The sequence below is a fragment of the Lethenteron reissneri genome, chromosome 12 (genome assembly GCF_015708825.2).
Source record: "Lethenteron reissneri isolate LAM-NWPU_2019-01 chromosome 12, ASM1570882v1, whole genome shotgun sequence".
Lineage (NCBI taxonomy): Eukaryota > Metazoa > Chordata > Hyperoartia > Petromyzontiformes > Petromyzontidae > Lethenteron > Lethenteron reissneri.
In genome coordinates, this window is record NC_083790.1 from 2,084,020 (window position 1) to 2,100,236 (window position 16,217).

General features: G+C 51.8%; 1 protein-coding gene across 4 annotated transcripts in view; it reads right to left on the reverse strand.

Annotated features, from left to right (window-relative positions):
- Nucleotides 1-16,217, reverse strand: part of LOC133341736 (netrin-G1-like) — an 84,389-nt gene that overhangs the window by 67,597 nt on the left and 575 nt on the right. For all 4 annotated transcript variants that reach the window (XR_009755059.1, XM_061550395.1, XM_061550393.1 and 1 more), the window contains exons 2-3: nt 5,015-6,066; nt 3,253-3,730 (exon numbers count right to left, since the gene is read on the reverse strand). Coding sequence is in view for 3 of the 4 variants with exons in the window: in XM_061550395.1 (XP_061406379.1) it covers nt 3,253-3,594 (342 nt within the window). In the remaining variant the exon portion in view is untranslated. The remainder of the gene's footprint in view (nt 1-3,252; nt 3,731-5,014; nt 6,067-16,217) is intronic.

Consider the following 16,217-nt stretch of genomic DNA (forward strand, 5'->3'; position numbering starts at 1 on the left):
TCGCCACCGCCGCCTCCCTCAGCTGTAACTCCCTTCACACCGCGCCCTCACCCCCAGCTGTTCGTGCTGCCGAATCCCTGTCCCCATGGCTGAACTCCTCTTTCTCCAAGACACAAATACCTACTCTTAGGTTGTTTCGGTAAAGTCATGTAGGTAAAAATAAGAAATAAATAATAAATAATAAAAATATTTGAAATCATAATAGAAATAAAATAATCAATCACGAAGTTTCGGGCGCAACACAAGCGTCCATCATCAGGTGGGACAACCACGTGACTTTACCGAAAAAACCTAAGAGTATGAATCCTTGCAGTCACGAAAGCTTCAAATCTAGACACAAATATCCCCAACTATTTCGGCACAACGTCAAGAGACGCGGTCCTGTTCGGCCGCTGTGTTAGATCCACATCGTCTGCCATCCCTGACGCAAGACCCAGGTCGATGCGCTGCCACTGAGTTATCCATTTATCAGGAGAGACGGGCTAATGTTTGTTTGTTTACTTGCTAGAACAACAACAACAACAAATCCACAAAGCAATGTCTATAATGCACACTCGCCACGCAAGAGGGGGAACGGACGAGCAATGAGAGATGAGAGGGAATGAGCTGATACGAAGCCAACGAGATGCATTCACGATGGACGCTGTTGTAGTGCACAGTGCAGTATGTATCTCTGCTCCCGGCACACGGCATCCAGTAGTGTATAGTGTAGTGTTGTTGTGTGTAGTTTTGTGCGTAGTGTGGTGTGGAGTGATGTTTATAGTGTTGTGTGTAGTGTGTGTAGTGTATAGTGCTGTCTGTAGTGTTTTGTGTAGTGTGTGTAGTATGTTGTGCTGTCTGTAGTGTTGTGTGTGTAGGCCCTAGTAAAACTTCGTAGCCGGGAGTCGGATCCATTCCCTGTTCACCTTGGGGTGCGACAGGGATGTCCTCTGGCTCCCACATTACTCAACATCTTTTTCCACCAAGTAGTTCATGAATCCTTCTATATCTGTACCGGAAGAATTTCCATCTGGTACAGATATAATGGGAGGCTGATCGATGCCCTGGTGCGGTCAAGGGATGGCTCCCTATTGATCAACAACGCTATTTATGCCGATGATCTGGTGATTGTACCGGGTGACTAAAGCACAGCAAGTTGGCACAATAGGGGGCACAGGTGGTGCATCAGCCACTCATCTCAGTCAGTCAACCCGTGGCACCTGGATCTGTCCCGTGACCTCTTGCCAGCGGGCGTTCGACAATTCACGTGGCCTCAACGTGCACATAGCCTGGTACAAGCGTCGTGGTGACGTCACCGCCACTCAGTGGCGAATGGCGGTTGTTGTTCTAGTGTATAGTGCTGTGTGTATGATTGTGTGTGTCGTGTTGTGCGTAGTATTTTGTGTGGAATGCATCGTGTTGTGTGTGGTGTTGTGTGTAGTATTGTGTATGTAGTGCATAGTGGTGTGCGTAGTGGTGTGCGTAGTGGTGTGCGTAGTGGTGTGCGTAGTGGTGTGCGTAGTGGTGTGCGTAGTGGTGTGCGTAGTGGTGTGCGTAGTGGTGTGCGTAGTGGTGTGCGTAGTGGTGTGCGTAGTGGTGTGCGTAGTGGTGTGCGTAGTGGTGTGCGTAGTGGTGTGCGTAGTGGTGTGCGTAGTGGTGTGCGTAGTGGTGTGCGTAGTGGTGTGCGTAGTGGTGTGTGTGTCTTGTGTCGTGCCGTGTGTCGTGTTTGTTTTCCGCTACAAACACGCGCAGCAAGAGGCATCGCATCTGGCAAACGCGCAGGACGCGCTCTCCTAACGCGATTAAGCCCCTAATAGAAGCGTGCATCGTCAATTAGGGAGCTGCGCCCGATAATCTGCGCAGACGACGCCAAACGCGGGGCCTGAGAGCAATCATCGCAACTCGCCGGTATCGCTTTATCGTCCTCGCCACGATTGCAAAACCCCCAGGTGGTGGGGAGGGGTGCAGGGGAGGGGGGTGGGAGGGGGGGGTGCAGGGGAGGGGGTGGGAGGGGGGGGGCGAGTGGAGGAGGATCGGGCAGCCACTCTCACCAATTATAATTGCTAACACATTTTTTCTTCCTAGGTAGTAAGTGTTATTTCGTAATTGCTTATGCCTAAAAAATATAGAAAATGGCATTTGTTCCCCACAAACTTTGCTTTTGTTACCAGGACAGTGATGTTTAGAAATTGACCTATTTTCAATGAGAAAACTGGCGAATTTGTGTTTTGCGTTCACAAAGTCAGAAGAAAAAAAAACATACGAATCAACATATGGTCACAAAAGCAAAGTTTGTGGAGAATAATATCAATTTTATGTACTTTTGAGGCATAAGTAATTGGAGGTGAAGTCAGACCGCGTGTTTCACCCCCCGGGTCTGCAGCCCTCACAGTCCACCACAAAGACAAAGAACCCCCCCCCCCCCCGTATAGCCTCAACAGACTGTTGTGGCAAGTGCTGTTAGCGAGTAGCGCCTATGAAAGGCGGGCCCGGCGCACGAGGGAGTGGGTGACCAACACCACGCCCGGCCGCCTTTGTCTCCCCAGTGGCGACGTTTACACACCAGACCGGGGACTAATTTGAGGCTGAGTCGATCTAGGGGAGGTAAGACCGGTTCCAGTAATCGTCACCGGCGTTGGCCGTGAGCGGGAGCCGAACTCCAGTCGCCGGGTTCGTAGCGCAGCTTCTCACAACTCCACACACGCGCGCGCGTGAACCCGTCCACTCACCCATTAGGGTTCTATATGGAAATCAACGCAGGGCGGCGTGTTGGGGTTATTCCCCTCGCTGAGAGCGAATGCACCACAGACCCTCCTGTGGGCCACATGCCGCTCGGCCCTCGCTGTCACACCCACGAGTCCAATATTCACAGCAGCCGCAGCAGCCGCAGCAGCCGCAGCAGCCGCAGCAGCCGCAGCAGCCGCAGCAGCCGCAGCAGCCGCAGCAGCCGCAGCAGCAGCGCGCACAGACAGGGAGTCATCTCAGAATGATTTGGGGGGAAGGTGCGGCAGAGGTGGGTCACAATACTCAGGAAGTATAACGTTGCGCTGATGTTATAAAGGGATTTCGGGGTTTTTGTTGTTACCCTACAGACAACCAGCCGCATATATCGAAGGGTCGCCCAGACCTTGGAGAAACTAAAGAAGCCGCGCTAAAAGTCAGCGCGCTCATTTCCCCCAACCCTCCTCATAGCCCCCCTCTCTATCAGGTACCCCCCTCTCCCAGCCCCCCCGCCCGCCTCTCCCAGCCCCCCCTCTCCCCCGCCCCCCTCACCAGGGTGCAGAAGCGCTCTGGCGGGTCCCCGCACGTGATGTCGGGCGGCTCGAGGCTGACGCGCACGAAGCGGCCCAGGTCGGCGGTGGGCGGCTGGCACGCCGAGTACTCCCAGGCGGGCGCCAGCAGCTTCGAGTCCCAGCTGACGGTGCTCTTGCAGACGTCGTACTGCGCCAATGCCCGGCGGGGGCCGCACAGACACAGACCCAGCAGCAGCAGCAGCAGCGGCAGCAGCAGCGGCGGCAGCAGCGGCAGCGTGGGCCAAGCCACAGCGACCCGCACTGGGACTCGAACCCGGACGACAGGGACTCGAGGTCCAGTGTTGCCCACGACTCCCAGCATCACGAGGAGGACGCCAGCGTTACGGCTCCAGGATGGTGGTGGTGGTAGTGGTGCTTGGTGGTGGTTGTTTTGACGGTGGTGGTGGTGGTGGCGGCGATGGTGGTGGTGGTCTCAGCGATTTGCGAGTCGTAGAGTTCTGTTGAAGAAGTGCCCAGACACACAAACACAGACAGACACACATAGACACACACAGACACACACACACAGACACACACACACAGACACACACACAGACACACACACACAGACACACACAAACAGACGCACACAGACACACACACAGACACACACACAGACACACACAGACACACACACACAGACACACACACAGACACACACAGACAGACACACACACAGACACACACACAGACACACACACAGACACACACAGACACACACACACACAGACACACACACAGACACACACACAGATACACACACAGACACACACACACAGACACACACACAGACACACACACAGACACACACAGACACACACACAGATACACACACACAGACACACAGACACACACACAGACACACAAGACACACACACACACAAACACACACACGTGTTGTCGAACGAGGAAGCACAAGCACAGACTCAACATGCGCGTCAAAGAAACTGCCGCGGAAATAGAACAGGCGACGTTTCGTGCAGTGGCCCTTCTTCAGAGCACGTGACGTGCTCGTATGTGCTGTGTGGAAGAGCAAATTTCTGCAGCAAAATAAGTACTGAAGTGAAACAGGCGACTTTTTTCTGAAAATTTATCTTCTACATGGCACACACAAATACATTTTGTGCTGTTAGGAAGCCACTGAAGCTATGCACTTTTACATCTAGACAGAAATACTAATTTCTCTAGAACTGCTTTTTGTGTTTAGTTTGTTGTCCTTCCCCATCTTCCGATTAGCACTACGTACGGCGCAAAAGAAGTTCAACATATAGTACGTAGATATGAATAAGGGCCATTGTGTATTATACGTATTTATCCATAACAGAGGTTTTTGGGTTAGATCACGTAAATACAAATGTGTCGTGAAACCCGCCACCACCCGACACAGCCAATTAGTAAGGTTTGTGACGTAAACAGAACGTGCCAATTCGTTACTAGTTCAGTACATGTATATTATGTATACATGCAATAGATACAGGGTCCTTCAAAAAATGTTAACACTTCTGAGAATTTTCAACAACACCACTAGAAATGCGCTTCCAGGCTCTGGAGACCACCTGGAGAAGATTCCAGGCACTGCGTTGACAACGCTGGTGTTATTACGTTACAGTGGAAAAATTATCCGTTCAATTTACATTTGAAAACGATAGTCTCATGTAAGTGTTCACATATTTTTGAAGCACCCGGTACACGTAGGCCGTCTCAACTCCTAGGCGTGCGTGATGCTGCTCCATTGGCTTTACCTGCACCCTGACTGCTGCTGCTCCTGCTCCTCCTGCTGCTGCTCCTGCTGCTGCTCCTGCTGCGGCTGAGCACTCCCGCTGGCCGCTGACCCCATTACGAGCTCCCTGGGGGATGATGAAGACTCGTGCCGATTGACCCCCTTATCGCTGGCGGGAGGATCCGAGACCCATTACCGTGATTGGAATATCCAAGTGCATGCCCACGACGACGACGATGATGATGATGATGCTGTTACCTAGAGCCGGAGCAGGGCTGTCTGCCTTTATAACGGAGGAGGGAGGCGGCGGGGGTGGTTTAGATTGCACTGCCACAAGCCCAGCGTTCCTAAATCCACGTTTAAGACTGCTTATGTAAGCTGCGATTATGGATAGGTCACTGATTTTCAAAGTGAGAGCAGAGTTAGTATTGGTTAGACTTTTTTGATACTTTTTTTTTTGGGGGGGGAGGGGTTCTGCTGAGAGAGTGTATTGTGTGTATGTTGTGTGTGTGTTGTGTGTGTGGTGTGTTTTTGTGTGTGTGTTGTGTGTATGTGTTGTGTGTGTTGTGTGAGTGTGGGGGCCGGGTGTCTGCGTGCGTGTTTGTTGAGTGTGTGTGCGCAAGTGTGTATGAGTGTGTTTACATTGTGTGTGTGTGTGTCTGTGGTTGTATGTACACTTGTGTTTGTCAGTGTGTGTGTGTATATCTGTGATTGCTTGTGTGTATGAGTGCTTGAATGTATGAATGCGTGTGTGTGTGCGCGAGTGTTTGTTAGTGTTTAGCGTGAACGGGTGCTCGCTAACAGCACTTGCCCCAACAGTCCGTTAGAGGCTACCTGGGGGGTCTTTGTCTTTTTTAGTGTTCACGTGTGTGTGTGTGCGTGTGTGAATGCAAATGATAGGCTAATTTGTTTCCTTCGTCCTGGCTAATGATGGTGATAATCAACTGCGAAGGATGAGTCCCGACAGTTGTCGGGTCAGAGGGCAACCTTCCTTCCGCACGTGCACAATTTCTCCGACACTTGTGGAGTCACGGACGTGGCGGCTGCCGCGTTTGTCTCCTCGGTCTCTCCAGCCTGTCGACACTCGCACAGACCATTCATCAAGATCACCACCATCCGTCAATAGCATCGTCATTATCATCATCATCTGCCCACCCACTCGATGTTCCGTGTATATGTGTGGTTGCTGTGATTAGGGGAACGGTGGTGCGGTGTTTAGTGCGCTGCGCTACGAATCCGACGACCAGAGTTCGATTCCGCTGCTCACGGCCAACATTGGTGACGCATTATTACAACCGGTCCTGTGTCTCCCCTAGGTCGACTCAGCCTCAAATGAGTAGTTGGTGCCTCAAATGAGTAGCGGTATTCAGGTGGAACAAGCGGACTCCTCCACTCATCTACCACCCCAGAGTTCGTGGTATGGTCTGCAGCATTAAAAAGACTATTTATTTTATAATAATAATAACAATTATTATAAGACACTTTGTTTATTTATCCAGGAATGCCACGCTGAGTCGTAGGACACATTTTAAAGAGGGTCCTCCACTGGAGTTTTATTCTAAGACGCGTTTAGCCAATCCATGATGAGAGGGAAGCAACACTCCATCCCCCTACCGATGGAAACAGATGGTGATCAGTCCACTTGCTGCCCTCTGCTGGCGAGCCAAGGGTATTGCACCTACTGGAAGCCCACGGATCGGAAGGGAGTTTCAGCGCACCGTCTGCGCGTGATCCACCAACCCTATGCTGCTGCCCCCACAGTGCTGGAGGATTACCGGCAGACACGTGCAGCAGCAAACGTAGCCACCAGCCGACTACTGCGCTCACCTAACAGCCCGGGGATTGCTGCAGAATGGCATTAAACATGCAGCTGTAGCCCTGCAGAATGGCCCACAGCGTTAAACATGCAGCTGTCGCCCTGTTGCTGCTGTTGCTGTTTTGTTCAGATGCCGTAGGGGTGTGGGGGGAAGAATTTCAAGACCATCTGAACGCTCGCCGGCACAAGGTGGCAGGGCTGCAAATGCGAGCGAGGGGGATGATGATCCGGCGATCCGGAGGAATTACGGGGGGGGGAGGGAGGGGGGTTGGTAGGAGTCGAGGGAGGAGGCGGGGGGGGCTAATGGAAGGGGGTCAGTAATTATGTTATCATCATCGTCGTCATTATTATCATTATTAATGCGTGAGATGCAATGCTGTTTAATTAATCCTGGCAGCCCGTCTCTCGCCCCCAACGTCGTGAGCGCATCGCCCCGGCGGACGGACGGACAGAAAGAGCCAGACGCGCCGAGGCTTTCTCGGTGGCTCCGGAACGACGCGTACCACCGCCATCACCAACTCGTTCTATTTTATTTTTGTTTTAAAAATCACGGTTTGCGGAGGCACAGGGCTGAAAGGCTCCAACCGCGCCAGGCGGCCAGCGACGAAGGGCACGATTGAAGTTGGAACGAATCAGGGTTATTAGATTTCCGCAGCCGGAGTGCCGCGTGGAGTGCACATCTCGCTACTAGACACGTACCACCTACCTGCAGAGTAGCAGCAACTCTGTAAAATATTTCCGCGCCCAGCACGCAACATCGAGGATGCATGTCGCTATGGCCGTGGCCGCTAGTCTCTGCATGCCACCTTCCTGCAGAGTAGCAGCAACCCTGCGAAATTATTACCCGGTGCGGTGTGTGGTAAACATCGCCACGAGGGGGACAAAGACGACCGGGCGTGGCTCGGGTAGGGGCAGGCAGGGGGTGCCTTGCCCCCCCCCCACCCCCCTTGCTGTCCAAGGATACGAGTTGGGGCCCTTAAATTTCGATTTAAAGCTTTCGTGACTGCAGGGATTCATCTTCTTGGTTCTTTCGGTAAAGTCATGTAGAATGGAAATAATTTAAAAAAATGAAATAATAAAAATAAAACAATTAAATAATTGTTATTTTTATTATTTTATTATTGCCATTCTACGTGACTTTACCGAAAGAACCAAGAAGATGAGTTGGGGCCCCCTTGACAACCGCCGTTGAGATTTGTTTTCAAGTTCAAAAGACCAAAAAAAATGCGGTTGAAATTTTCTTTTCTTTTTTCACGAGAATGCTTTGATTTAGGGGTTTGTTTTACGTTAATTTTCAATTCATTTGACCGTGCGAGACAAATCAAATATTGCAACACCCCCTGAGCCGCGAATGCAGCTACGCCACTGACTTTACCCGCAACAGTCTACCGAGGGCTACACAGCGGACTACAAACGGCCCCGGATCCCAATGGGCCGACGCTGGGGGGGGGGGGGGGTAGGAGCGCGTGTCGCGATAATGAATACAAACAAGGAGTGGGTCCCCCCCCCACCCCCCATATGTCCCTGTTCTGTGTAGCTCAGCAGAACGTATCCGCAAAGCCGCCACGCGCTGTCTCTCTCTGACCGCGCCCGCGATCGATGGGCCGCGCCTCGCCGTGCGTTGGGCTCGTCACCCATCCCTCGCATTCATCTTCCCCCGCCTGGTTATTCGTCTGTCCGCCTGCTTACGCATCTGTTTATTAATCTGCCCGCCTGTTTATTAATTCGTGCGTGCGTCCCTCTGTACCCTTCGTCTCCACGTTAATTAATTCATACAACCGGCAAATCGTTCAACGGTCCGCTTTCATTCGTCTGCGCGTTCGTTCATTCGTTCATTCAGCCGACCGTTCATTCATGAATTCGTTCAGCCAACAGGTGATGTGTACACAAAGACAAAGATCTCCCGAATAGCCTCAACGAATTGTCGGGGCAAGTGCTGTTAGCGGGTGGCACCTATGAAGGCCGACACAGCACACGAAGGGGGTGAGTGGGTGGCCAGCACCACGCCCGGCCGCCTTTGTCTCCCTCGTGGCGATGTTTACACACCGCGCCAGGTTACTCATTTGAGGCTGAGTCGACCTAGAGGAGCGGGAATACCAACCCGGGTCGCCGGGTTCATACCACAAGTGCACAGATCACATCCACGACCACTCCACCCAACCCCTTATAACCCTAAACAGAATGTCCGGGGCTAATGATGGTAGCGAGCGCCAAACGAAGGCCGCATCCAACGACACGCGACGGTGGATGAGTGGCCCGATCCATCCCCACACCCGGCCGCCTTTGTCTCTCCCACGTGCTGTAGCGCCCCAGCCCCGCGCTGTGCGGACCGCACGGCGTCTCTCCTCACTCTCTCTCTCTCTCATCCCCGCCGCTCCACTCGCGACGAAGGAGACGGCGATGGAGCCGCACTGATAGCGGCTCTGTGCGCGCGTGCGTGCCCGAACCTGGCGCGGCGTGTGAACGTCGGCAATGGGGAGACAAAGGCGGCCGGGCGTGGCGTTGGCCTTACCCACCCCTCGTGGGTGGGCTGCATCGGCGCTCGCTCAAAAGCACTTGCCACAAAAAGTCTGGTGAGGCTTTACGGTTTCCCAGCTTAAGGCTCGCATCGGCGGCTCGTGACAAGTAGCATCAGAACGGGCGTTGGGTCTCCCTAAGGTCGACTCAGCCGCAAATGAGTGCCTGGTGCAGTTTTTGTGCATCAGCTGTTTTCGCGTTGTGCCACTGTGTGCTCAGTGTGTGTACATTCGTGTCTCGTTATAGGGGTGGACTTACGAAATGATGGATTGCCCGTGACGAATGCAGCCAGAGTGTTGTATGAGGTGCGGTAGTTGTCATATATATACACACACACAAAGACAAAGATCCCCCTTATATCCTGCACAGGATGTTGGGGCAAGTACTTTTTGAAATCGCATATGAAGGCCAACGCGGCGCACGAGGGATTTGGGCGGTCGTCACCATGCCCGGCCGCCTTTGTCTCCCCATCGGTGATGTTTAGACTAAGTTGAGGCTGAGTCGACCTGCGGGAGGCCCAGGACCAGGTTCAAATGTTCACCACCTATTGTTCGTCCGTGGGAATCGAACTAGGGCGGGCCGGGTTCGTCGTGCAGTGCGCTGACCACTCCGCCACCACTCCCCACACACAATGTACACACACGCAGACGTATACAACGGTGTGAGATTTGAAAACGCCTGCTGCCGCTGCTGCTGCTAATGACTTTGCTGCTGCTACTATTGTTGCTGCCTCCGCGTATGATTCTGCTTTAGTTGCTGCTGCTGATGCTGCAACTGCTGCACACGTTGCTGTTATAGCTGCTGCTGCTGCTGCTGATGATGCTTCTGCTGCTGCTATCGTGGCTGCTGACTTTGCTGTTATTGCTGATTGCTGCAAATTCTGCTGATTCTGCTGCTACAATTGCTAGTGCTGCTGCCGCCTAAGATTCTAATGCTGCTGTTACTGCTGCTATCGCTACTGTTACTGCTGTTGCAACTATTGCACCTGCTGCTACGGCTTCTGCTAGGACCTGCAACTGCTGCTGCAACATTCTGCTGCAATTACTGCTGTCGCTTTTGACGCTGCTCATGCAGCTGCTGCGAGTGATTTTGCTCATACTGCAACGGCTGCTGCTACTGCTGATATAGCTGCTACTCTTGCCACGACGACTGCTGCAAATACTGCTACAACTGCCGCAACAGCTGTTGCTACTGTTACAACTGCTACTGCTGCTACGACTGCCGCTGTTACAACTGCAACTGCTACAGCTGCTACAACTGCTGATGTCACAACTGTTACTGCTACAACTTCTCCTGTTACAACTGCTGCTGCTACAACTGTTGCTGCTACAACTGCTCCTGTTACAACTGCTTCAACTGCAACTGTTTCAACTGCTGCTACAACTGCTTTAACTGCTGCTGTTACAACTGCTGCTGATACAACTGCAATTGCTTCAACTGCTGCTGTTACAACTGCTGCTGCTTCAACTGCTCCTGCTTCAACTGCTGCTGTTACAACTGCTGCTGCTTCAACTTTTACTACTTCAACTGCTGCTATTACAACGGCTCCTGTTACAACTGCTGCTGCTACAACTGCAACTGCTTCAACTGCTCCTGTTACAACTACTGCTGCTTCAACTGCTGCTGCTTCAACTGCTGCTGTTACAACTGCTGCTGTTACAACTTTTACTGCTTCAACTGCTCCTGTTACAACTGCTGCTGCTACAACTGCTTCAACTGCTGCTATTACAACTGCTACTGCTACAACTGCTACTGCTACAACTGCTGCTGCTTCAACTTTTACTGCTTTAACTGCTGCTATTACAATTGCTACTGCTACAACTGCTGCTGCTGCTTCAACTGCTGCTGCTACAACTTTTACTGCTTCAACTGCTGCTGTTACAACTGCTACTACTACAACTGCTATCGCTGCTGCTACAACTGCTGCTTCAACTTTTACTGCTTCAACTGCTACTGCTTCAACTGCTGCTGCTTCAACTGCCATCGCTGCTGCTACAGCTGACGTCATTATTTATGACACGGCCGTGTCCTGCGGGGCCATATTTTACAAACGACGTTAATTAGACTCCTGATTGCTTGAACGCAGCCGTATTATTATTATTACTACATGACAGAGGGACATGAGGTTCTATGTACAGTGTCTATGACATGGTTGATGTTGACGGTAGTGGAGGAAATAGCGTCGTTTAATTAAAAATTGCAAGCGCTAAATTGCAGTGGATTTCAAAATGCACGCCGGTGATGAATGTATACTTCCGTGCCCGGCACACCACACCCAGTATCCCTGTTTCTGTAGGGCTGTGGCTACCAAGTCGTGCTCTGCCCACCTATGCAGCACGCATTCCTTTACACCGGCGACAAAGACGCAAACAAACACGTCATATATATGCCCCGGGCCCCGCACACCCCCCCCCCCCCCCTTTGGACGCCCCTGCCAACCAGGCTACGGACACTAGGTACGGTGCGAAAGACGTTCAGCACACATGCATACATGCTACTGGTGTTTGCGTTGCGTCCACGTGGCCTGACGCCGATGGGGACGCGGAGGTGGGTGGAGTGGCGTGGCGGGGAGGTGGAGCAGAGGCACGAACGGCTCACGGCAGAATTCTCAAGCTCCTCTCCCAGAGAAGTATCGATCCTTTCGATCTGTGCCAACTTAATTATTTGCTGATCGCCCATACGCAACCATCGCCCCCGCCCCGACGCGAGCCGCAGAGCGACTGTCCCGCGGGGCCACTTGGCCCTCTGGGTCACAGCCGATCGATTCGCACACACACACACACAAGGATAAAGATCACCCGTATAGCCTTGACAGACTGTTGGGGTAAGTGCTGCTAGCGAGTAGCACTTATGAAGGCCGGCAGAGCACACAAGGGGGCGGGTGGACAGCACCACGCTCGGCCGCCTTTGTCTCCCCAGTGGCGATGTTTACACACCGCACCAGGTACTCATTTGTGTCGGAGTCAACCTAGGAACCAACCAACCGCTGCACCACCGCTCCCCGCATACGTCCACATATCCACTGCGTTGACGAACATTGCTCCGTGAATGTAGTGGATTGAGCAGCCTCTCGTGGCTGCAGGGGTCACGTGAATCTCGTATGCACAACAGAGACAAATCTGACAACGTCGATGCATCCGCGTGCAATGTGATGCATGTATCACGAGCTTAGGGATCGATATGAAGTCATGCATCGATGCATGACTACACCCCCAACGACACCGCACGCCGTGCATAATCCCTCTGTCAACCCACTGCTGTAGAGCCGCCTCCCGACATCGCATCGGTCATGGGAGTTGTTTGACCAGACTTCACCAGCAAGCTGAATGGAATTCAAAAGAACTCACAAACACACAACTTGCCAAATACGAAGATCCCTGATTCTGATCTTACACGAAGCTCCTGGCCCACCCTAAGCCGCACCCACGACACAAACCGTGGCAGATGTGGATACCTGATGCACAACTGGAAATGAAATACTCCCCAGTCTGCGACTGCGGTCATCCAGAACGGACCGTACAACGTGTCATCACAGCGGCGACGATACACTCGGAAACTTGACGAGGTTGTCTGGCTTGACCTCCTGCATGTGACATTGTAGTTGTCGCTCTGTGTCTGCATCTACTCCCACCTCGGCTTAGCACGGTGGGCTACGTACAGTGCGAAAGAAGTTCAACATGCATAGCACGTTTGCCTACGTACGGTGCGAAAGAAATTCAACATACATCGGCCGTACGAAAGAAGAAGATGATTGTCCGTGCGGGTTGGTGGAGTGCGTGGCGACGGTGAATTGAACGCAGCGCCCTAACATGTGCGAAAAAAGAGCTTTATAGCTAATCGGATTCCTCAATTTTGTCGATCAATATTCAGGTGGTTGCCCTAACCGTGACATGAACGGGGAAGTAGAATCTCCTTCACTGCGCTCAGTGAAGGAGATTCTACTCAGCGCTCTTTACTAATTTTCAGAGGGGGGTGAGGGGGGGGGGGTCACTTTCGTCGACAAGACATCATCAGTGTGAGGACCGCCACACATCTGAAACCATTTGGGGGTTTGACAGCAGCACGCGGTGATGGTGTGTTCACGCGTTGTGTCATGTCGGGGGCCGCACTTCAAGGGCCGCACGGAGGCCGCCAAGGGCCGCCAGTTGCCCGCGGGCCTTGCAACGAAGGACCCTGGACTAACTGGATTACATTTATCTCCTAATCCCAAACTGGTACGAGTTTTTTAAATGAAGTTTAATATCAAACCGACTCCACGCGCATGAAGTAAGTAAATAAATAAAACCGCAGCAGCTGCCATAATGACCGCCTTGCACTGACGTCACAATGCATCGACTCATCGATTAAAAGTGATAGCTCGCGTTCAGGATCGATTATGTGAGTATGGCACAAACGCTTCTCTCTCTGCTTCTCACCTCTTCCCATCATCGCCACTGTCTTTGCCTTAGGCGTGCTCACTTCAACCATTGCTCGCTACAAGAAGCGTCGTTAACTCTCTCTCTTTCTCCTCTCTTCTGTCAAAACTCTGGTGGTGCTGTTAGTTGCTGGCCTTTGGGCACCGCGCTCAGCAACTGTGGTTTAAAAATCAAACGAACAATAAAAATTATCATGTGACCCGCGCAGCCACTGGTGGGCGCTACATTTTTTTCAATAAATATTTATTGAAAATATAATTGGTATATTGAATTCAAATCGCAACTGTGAGAAAGTTATTTATTTATCGAATCGTCAGGACAGTAAATTGTTGCACGCCTACTGCTCTGCAAAAGTAATATATTTATGTATAACAAAATGTATCTTAAACTGTATAACACAAGAGGGCTAACGTTTCGGGCGATGGGCCTTAATCAAAGCGGAGATGATTGAACAGAAGGATTGACTGAAAGGAAATACTTCAATTGATTAGGCCGATGTGTGTGTGTACAACACGTGTGTGTGTGTACAGCACGTGTGTGTGTGTGTACAACACGTGTGTGTGTGTAGAGCACGTGTGTGTGTGTGTACAACACGTGTGTGTGTGTAGAGCACGTGTGTGTGTGTAGAGCACGTGTGTGTGTGTGTAGAGCACGTGTGTGTGTGTACAACACGTGTGTGTGTACAACACGTGTGTGTGTGTGTACAACACGTGTGTGTGTACAACACGTGTGTGTACAACACGTGTGTGTGTGTGTGCAACACGTGTGTGTGTGTGTGTACAACACGTGTGTGTGTGAGTAGGAGTAGATGTGGATCGGTAGTGTAGCGCTGAGCGCACTGTGCTACAAACCCAGCTATCCGAGTTCGAATCCCGCTCACGGCCACTGACAACATCAGTGAAAGTCGCCTGGTTCGATTCCTATCTCCCGATGCGGCAGCTGAAGAAATCCCCCCGTCCCCCCCCCCCCCCCCCACAAAATTAAATTGCCTCGGTCCACCGAGCAGTGCAGATGGGTTCACCACAGCTTGTGTATCGGTAGGTCGCGTGCGGTGGGGCAAAGTGTGGGTACGGCCACCTCTTCTAAGATAGTCCCGTCAGGGTGGAAGAGTAGACCAAACACCCTCGAGGTCACGGTTCTTCATTGCAAGGGCTACGGGCCACTGACGGCCCCAGTGGTGGCCTTTAGTGCGGCCCGCGACAATCCACACAAATGTGCTGCTGTCCACCATCGCGCTCCTGTCCAAACCCGAAATGGTTTTAAATGAGTGGCGGTCCTCGCTCTGATGATGTCTGATCGGCGAAAGTGGCCCCATCCCCCCTCTGAAAATGAGTCGAGAAACGCCGCTCTGGAGCGCCGCTCTTTGCGGAGCCTCTTCCGTCAGTCGAGGCGTGATGGAGCAATTGCAGGGCTCGCCCCCATTCACCTTGCCACTGAGAAACCACGGAAACTTGGGCCGCCGTGCGGTTTGTCGGCTTCTCGCGTGCCGATCTGTGCAAGTCATGACTGTCGATCACCGGTGCCCGGCCGTCGGAACCGGTGATCGATTATGAAAACGATTCAACTAAAATACGCGTGAAATCTCTAGCCCTTCTATACCGTGATAATTTCACATCGGTTAGTCACGCGGTTACGATATTCTATAGCATTTAACTTATTGTGTTGCTGCTGCTATTGTTGTTGCGTTGGCAGTGGTGCACAAACACAAATACAAACTACACATTCTTAAATTATAACACTGTGGCCTCAGAATCATATTTTAAACACCGACGTCTCAAGCGAACACCCTTCATCGAGTGATGCCCCTTATTCATGTCGCACATAAAGTATGCCCTGAAGCATGGTCATTACCCGAAACGTCGCCAATTACATGTTTTTTTTTCCGGTTAAGGCTAAGGTGTTGTTCTGGAGTATTACATAGACACACATTCGCCATACACACCCTGCAGACAGTATTCTGTATACACTGATATTCATTACAATTCAGTAATTCCACGACAGTATATTTTAGCAGGACTCTATTGGGTGCATTGCAATACAAAGACAGACATCCCCCGTATATCATTCACAGACTTTTTGGCCAATTGCTGTTAGCGAACACTTATGTATGTATTGTCTAGGTTGAACTTCTGTCGCACCGTACGTAGCCACCTGCACTAGTGGCGATGCTTTCACACCGTACCAGGTACTTATTTGAGGCTAAGTCGACCTAGAGGAGGCCCAAGACATGTTCAAGATAACCGTCACCGGTATTGGCTGTCGTGAGCGAGAATCGAACTCGGGTCACACACGCACACATACACGTGCACACACGCACACATACACGTGCACACACGCACACACACACACGTGCGTGCACACGCTCACACGTGCGCAGACACATATACACTCTCTCTCACGAACACGTGCACAGATATCAACACGCACACTTGCACACTCACTCGAACCCACACTCACGCACAGACACGTGCTCACAT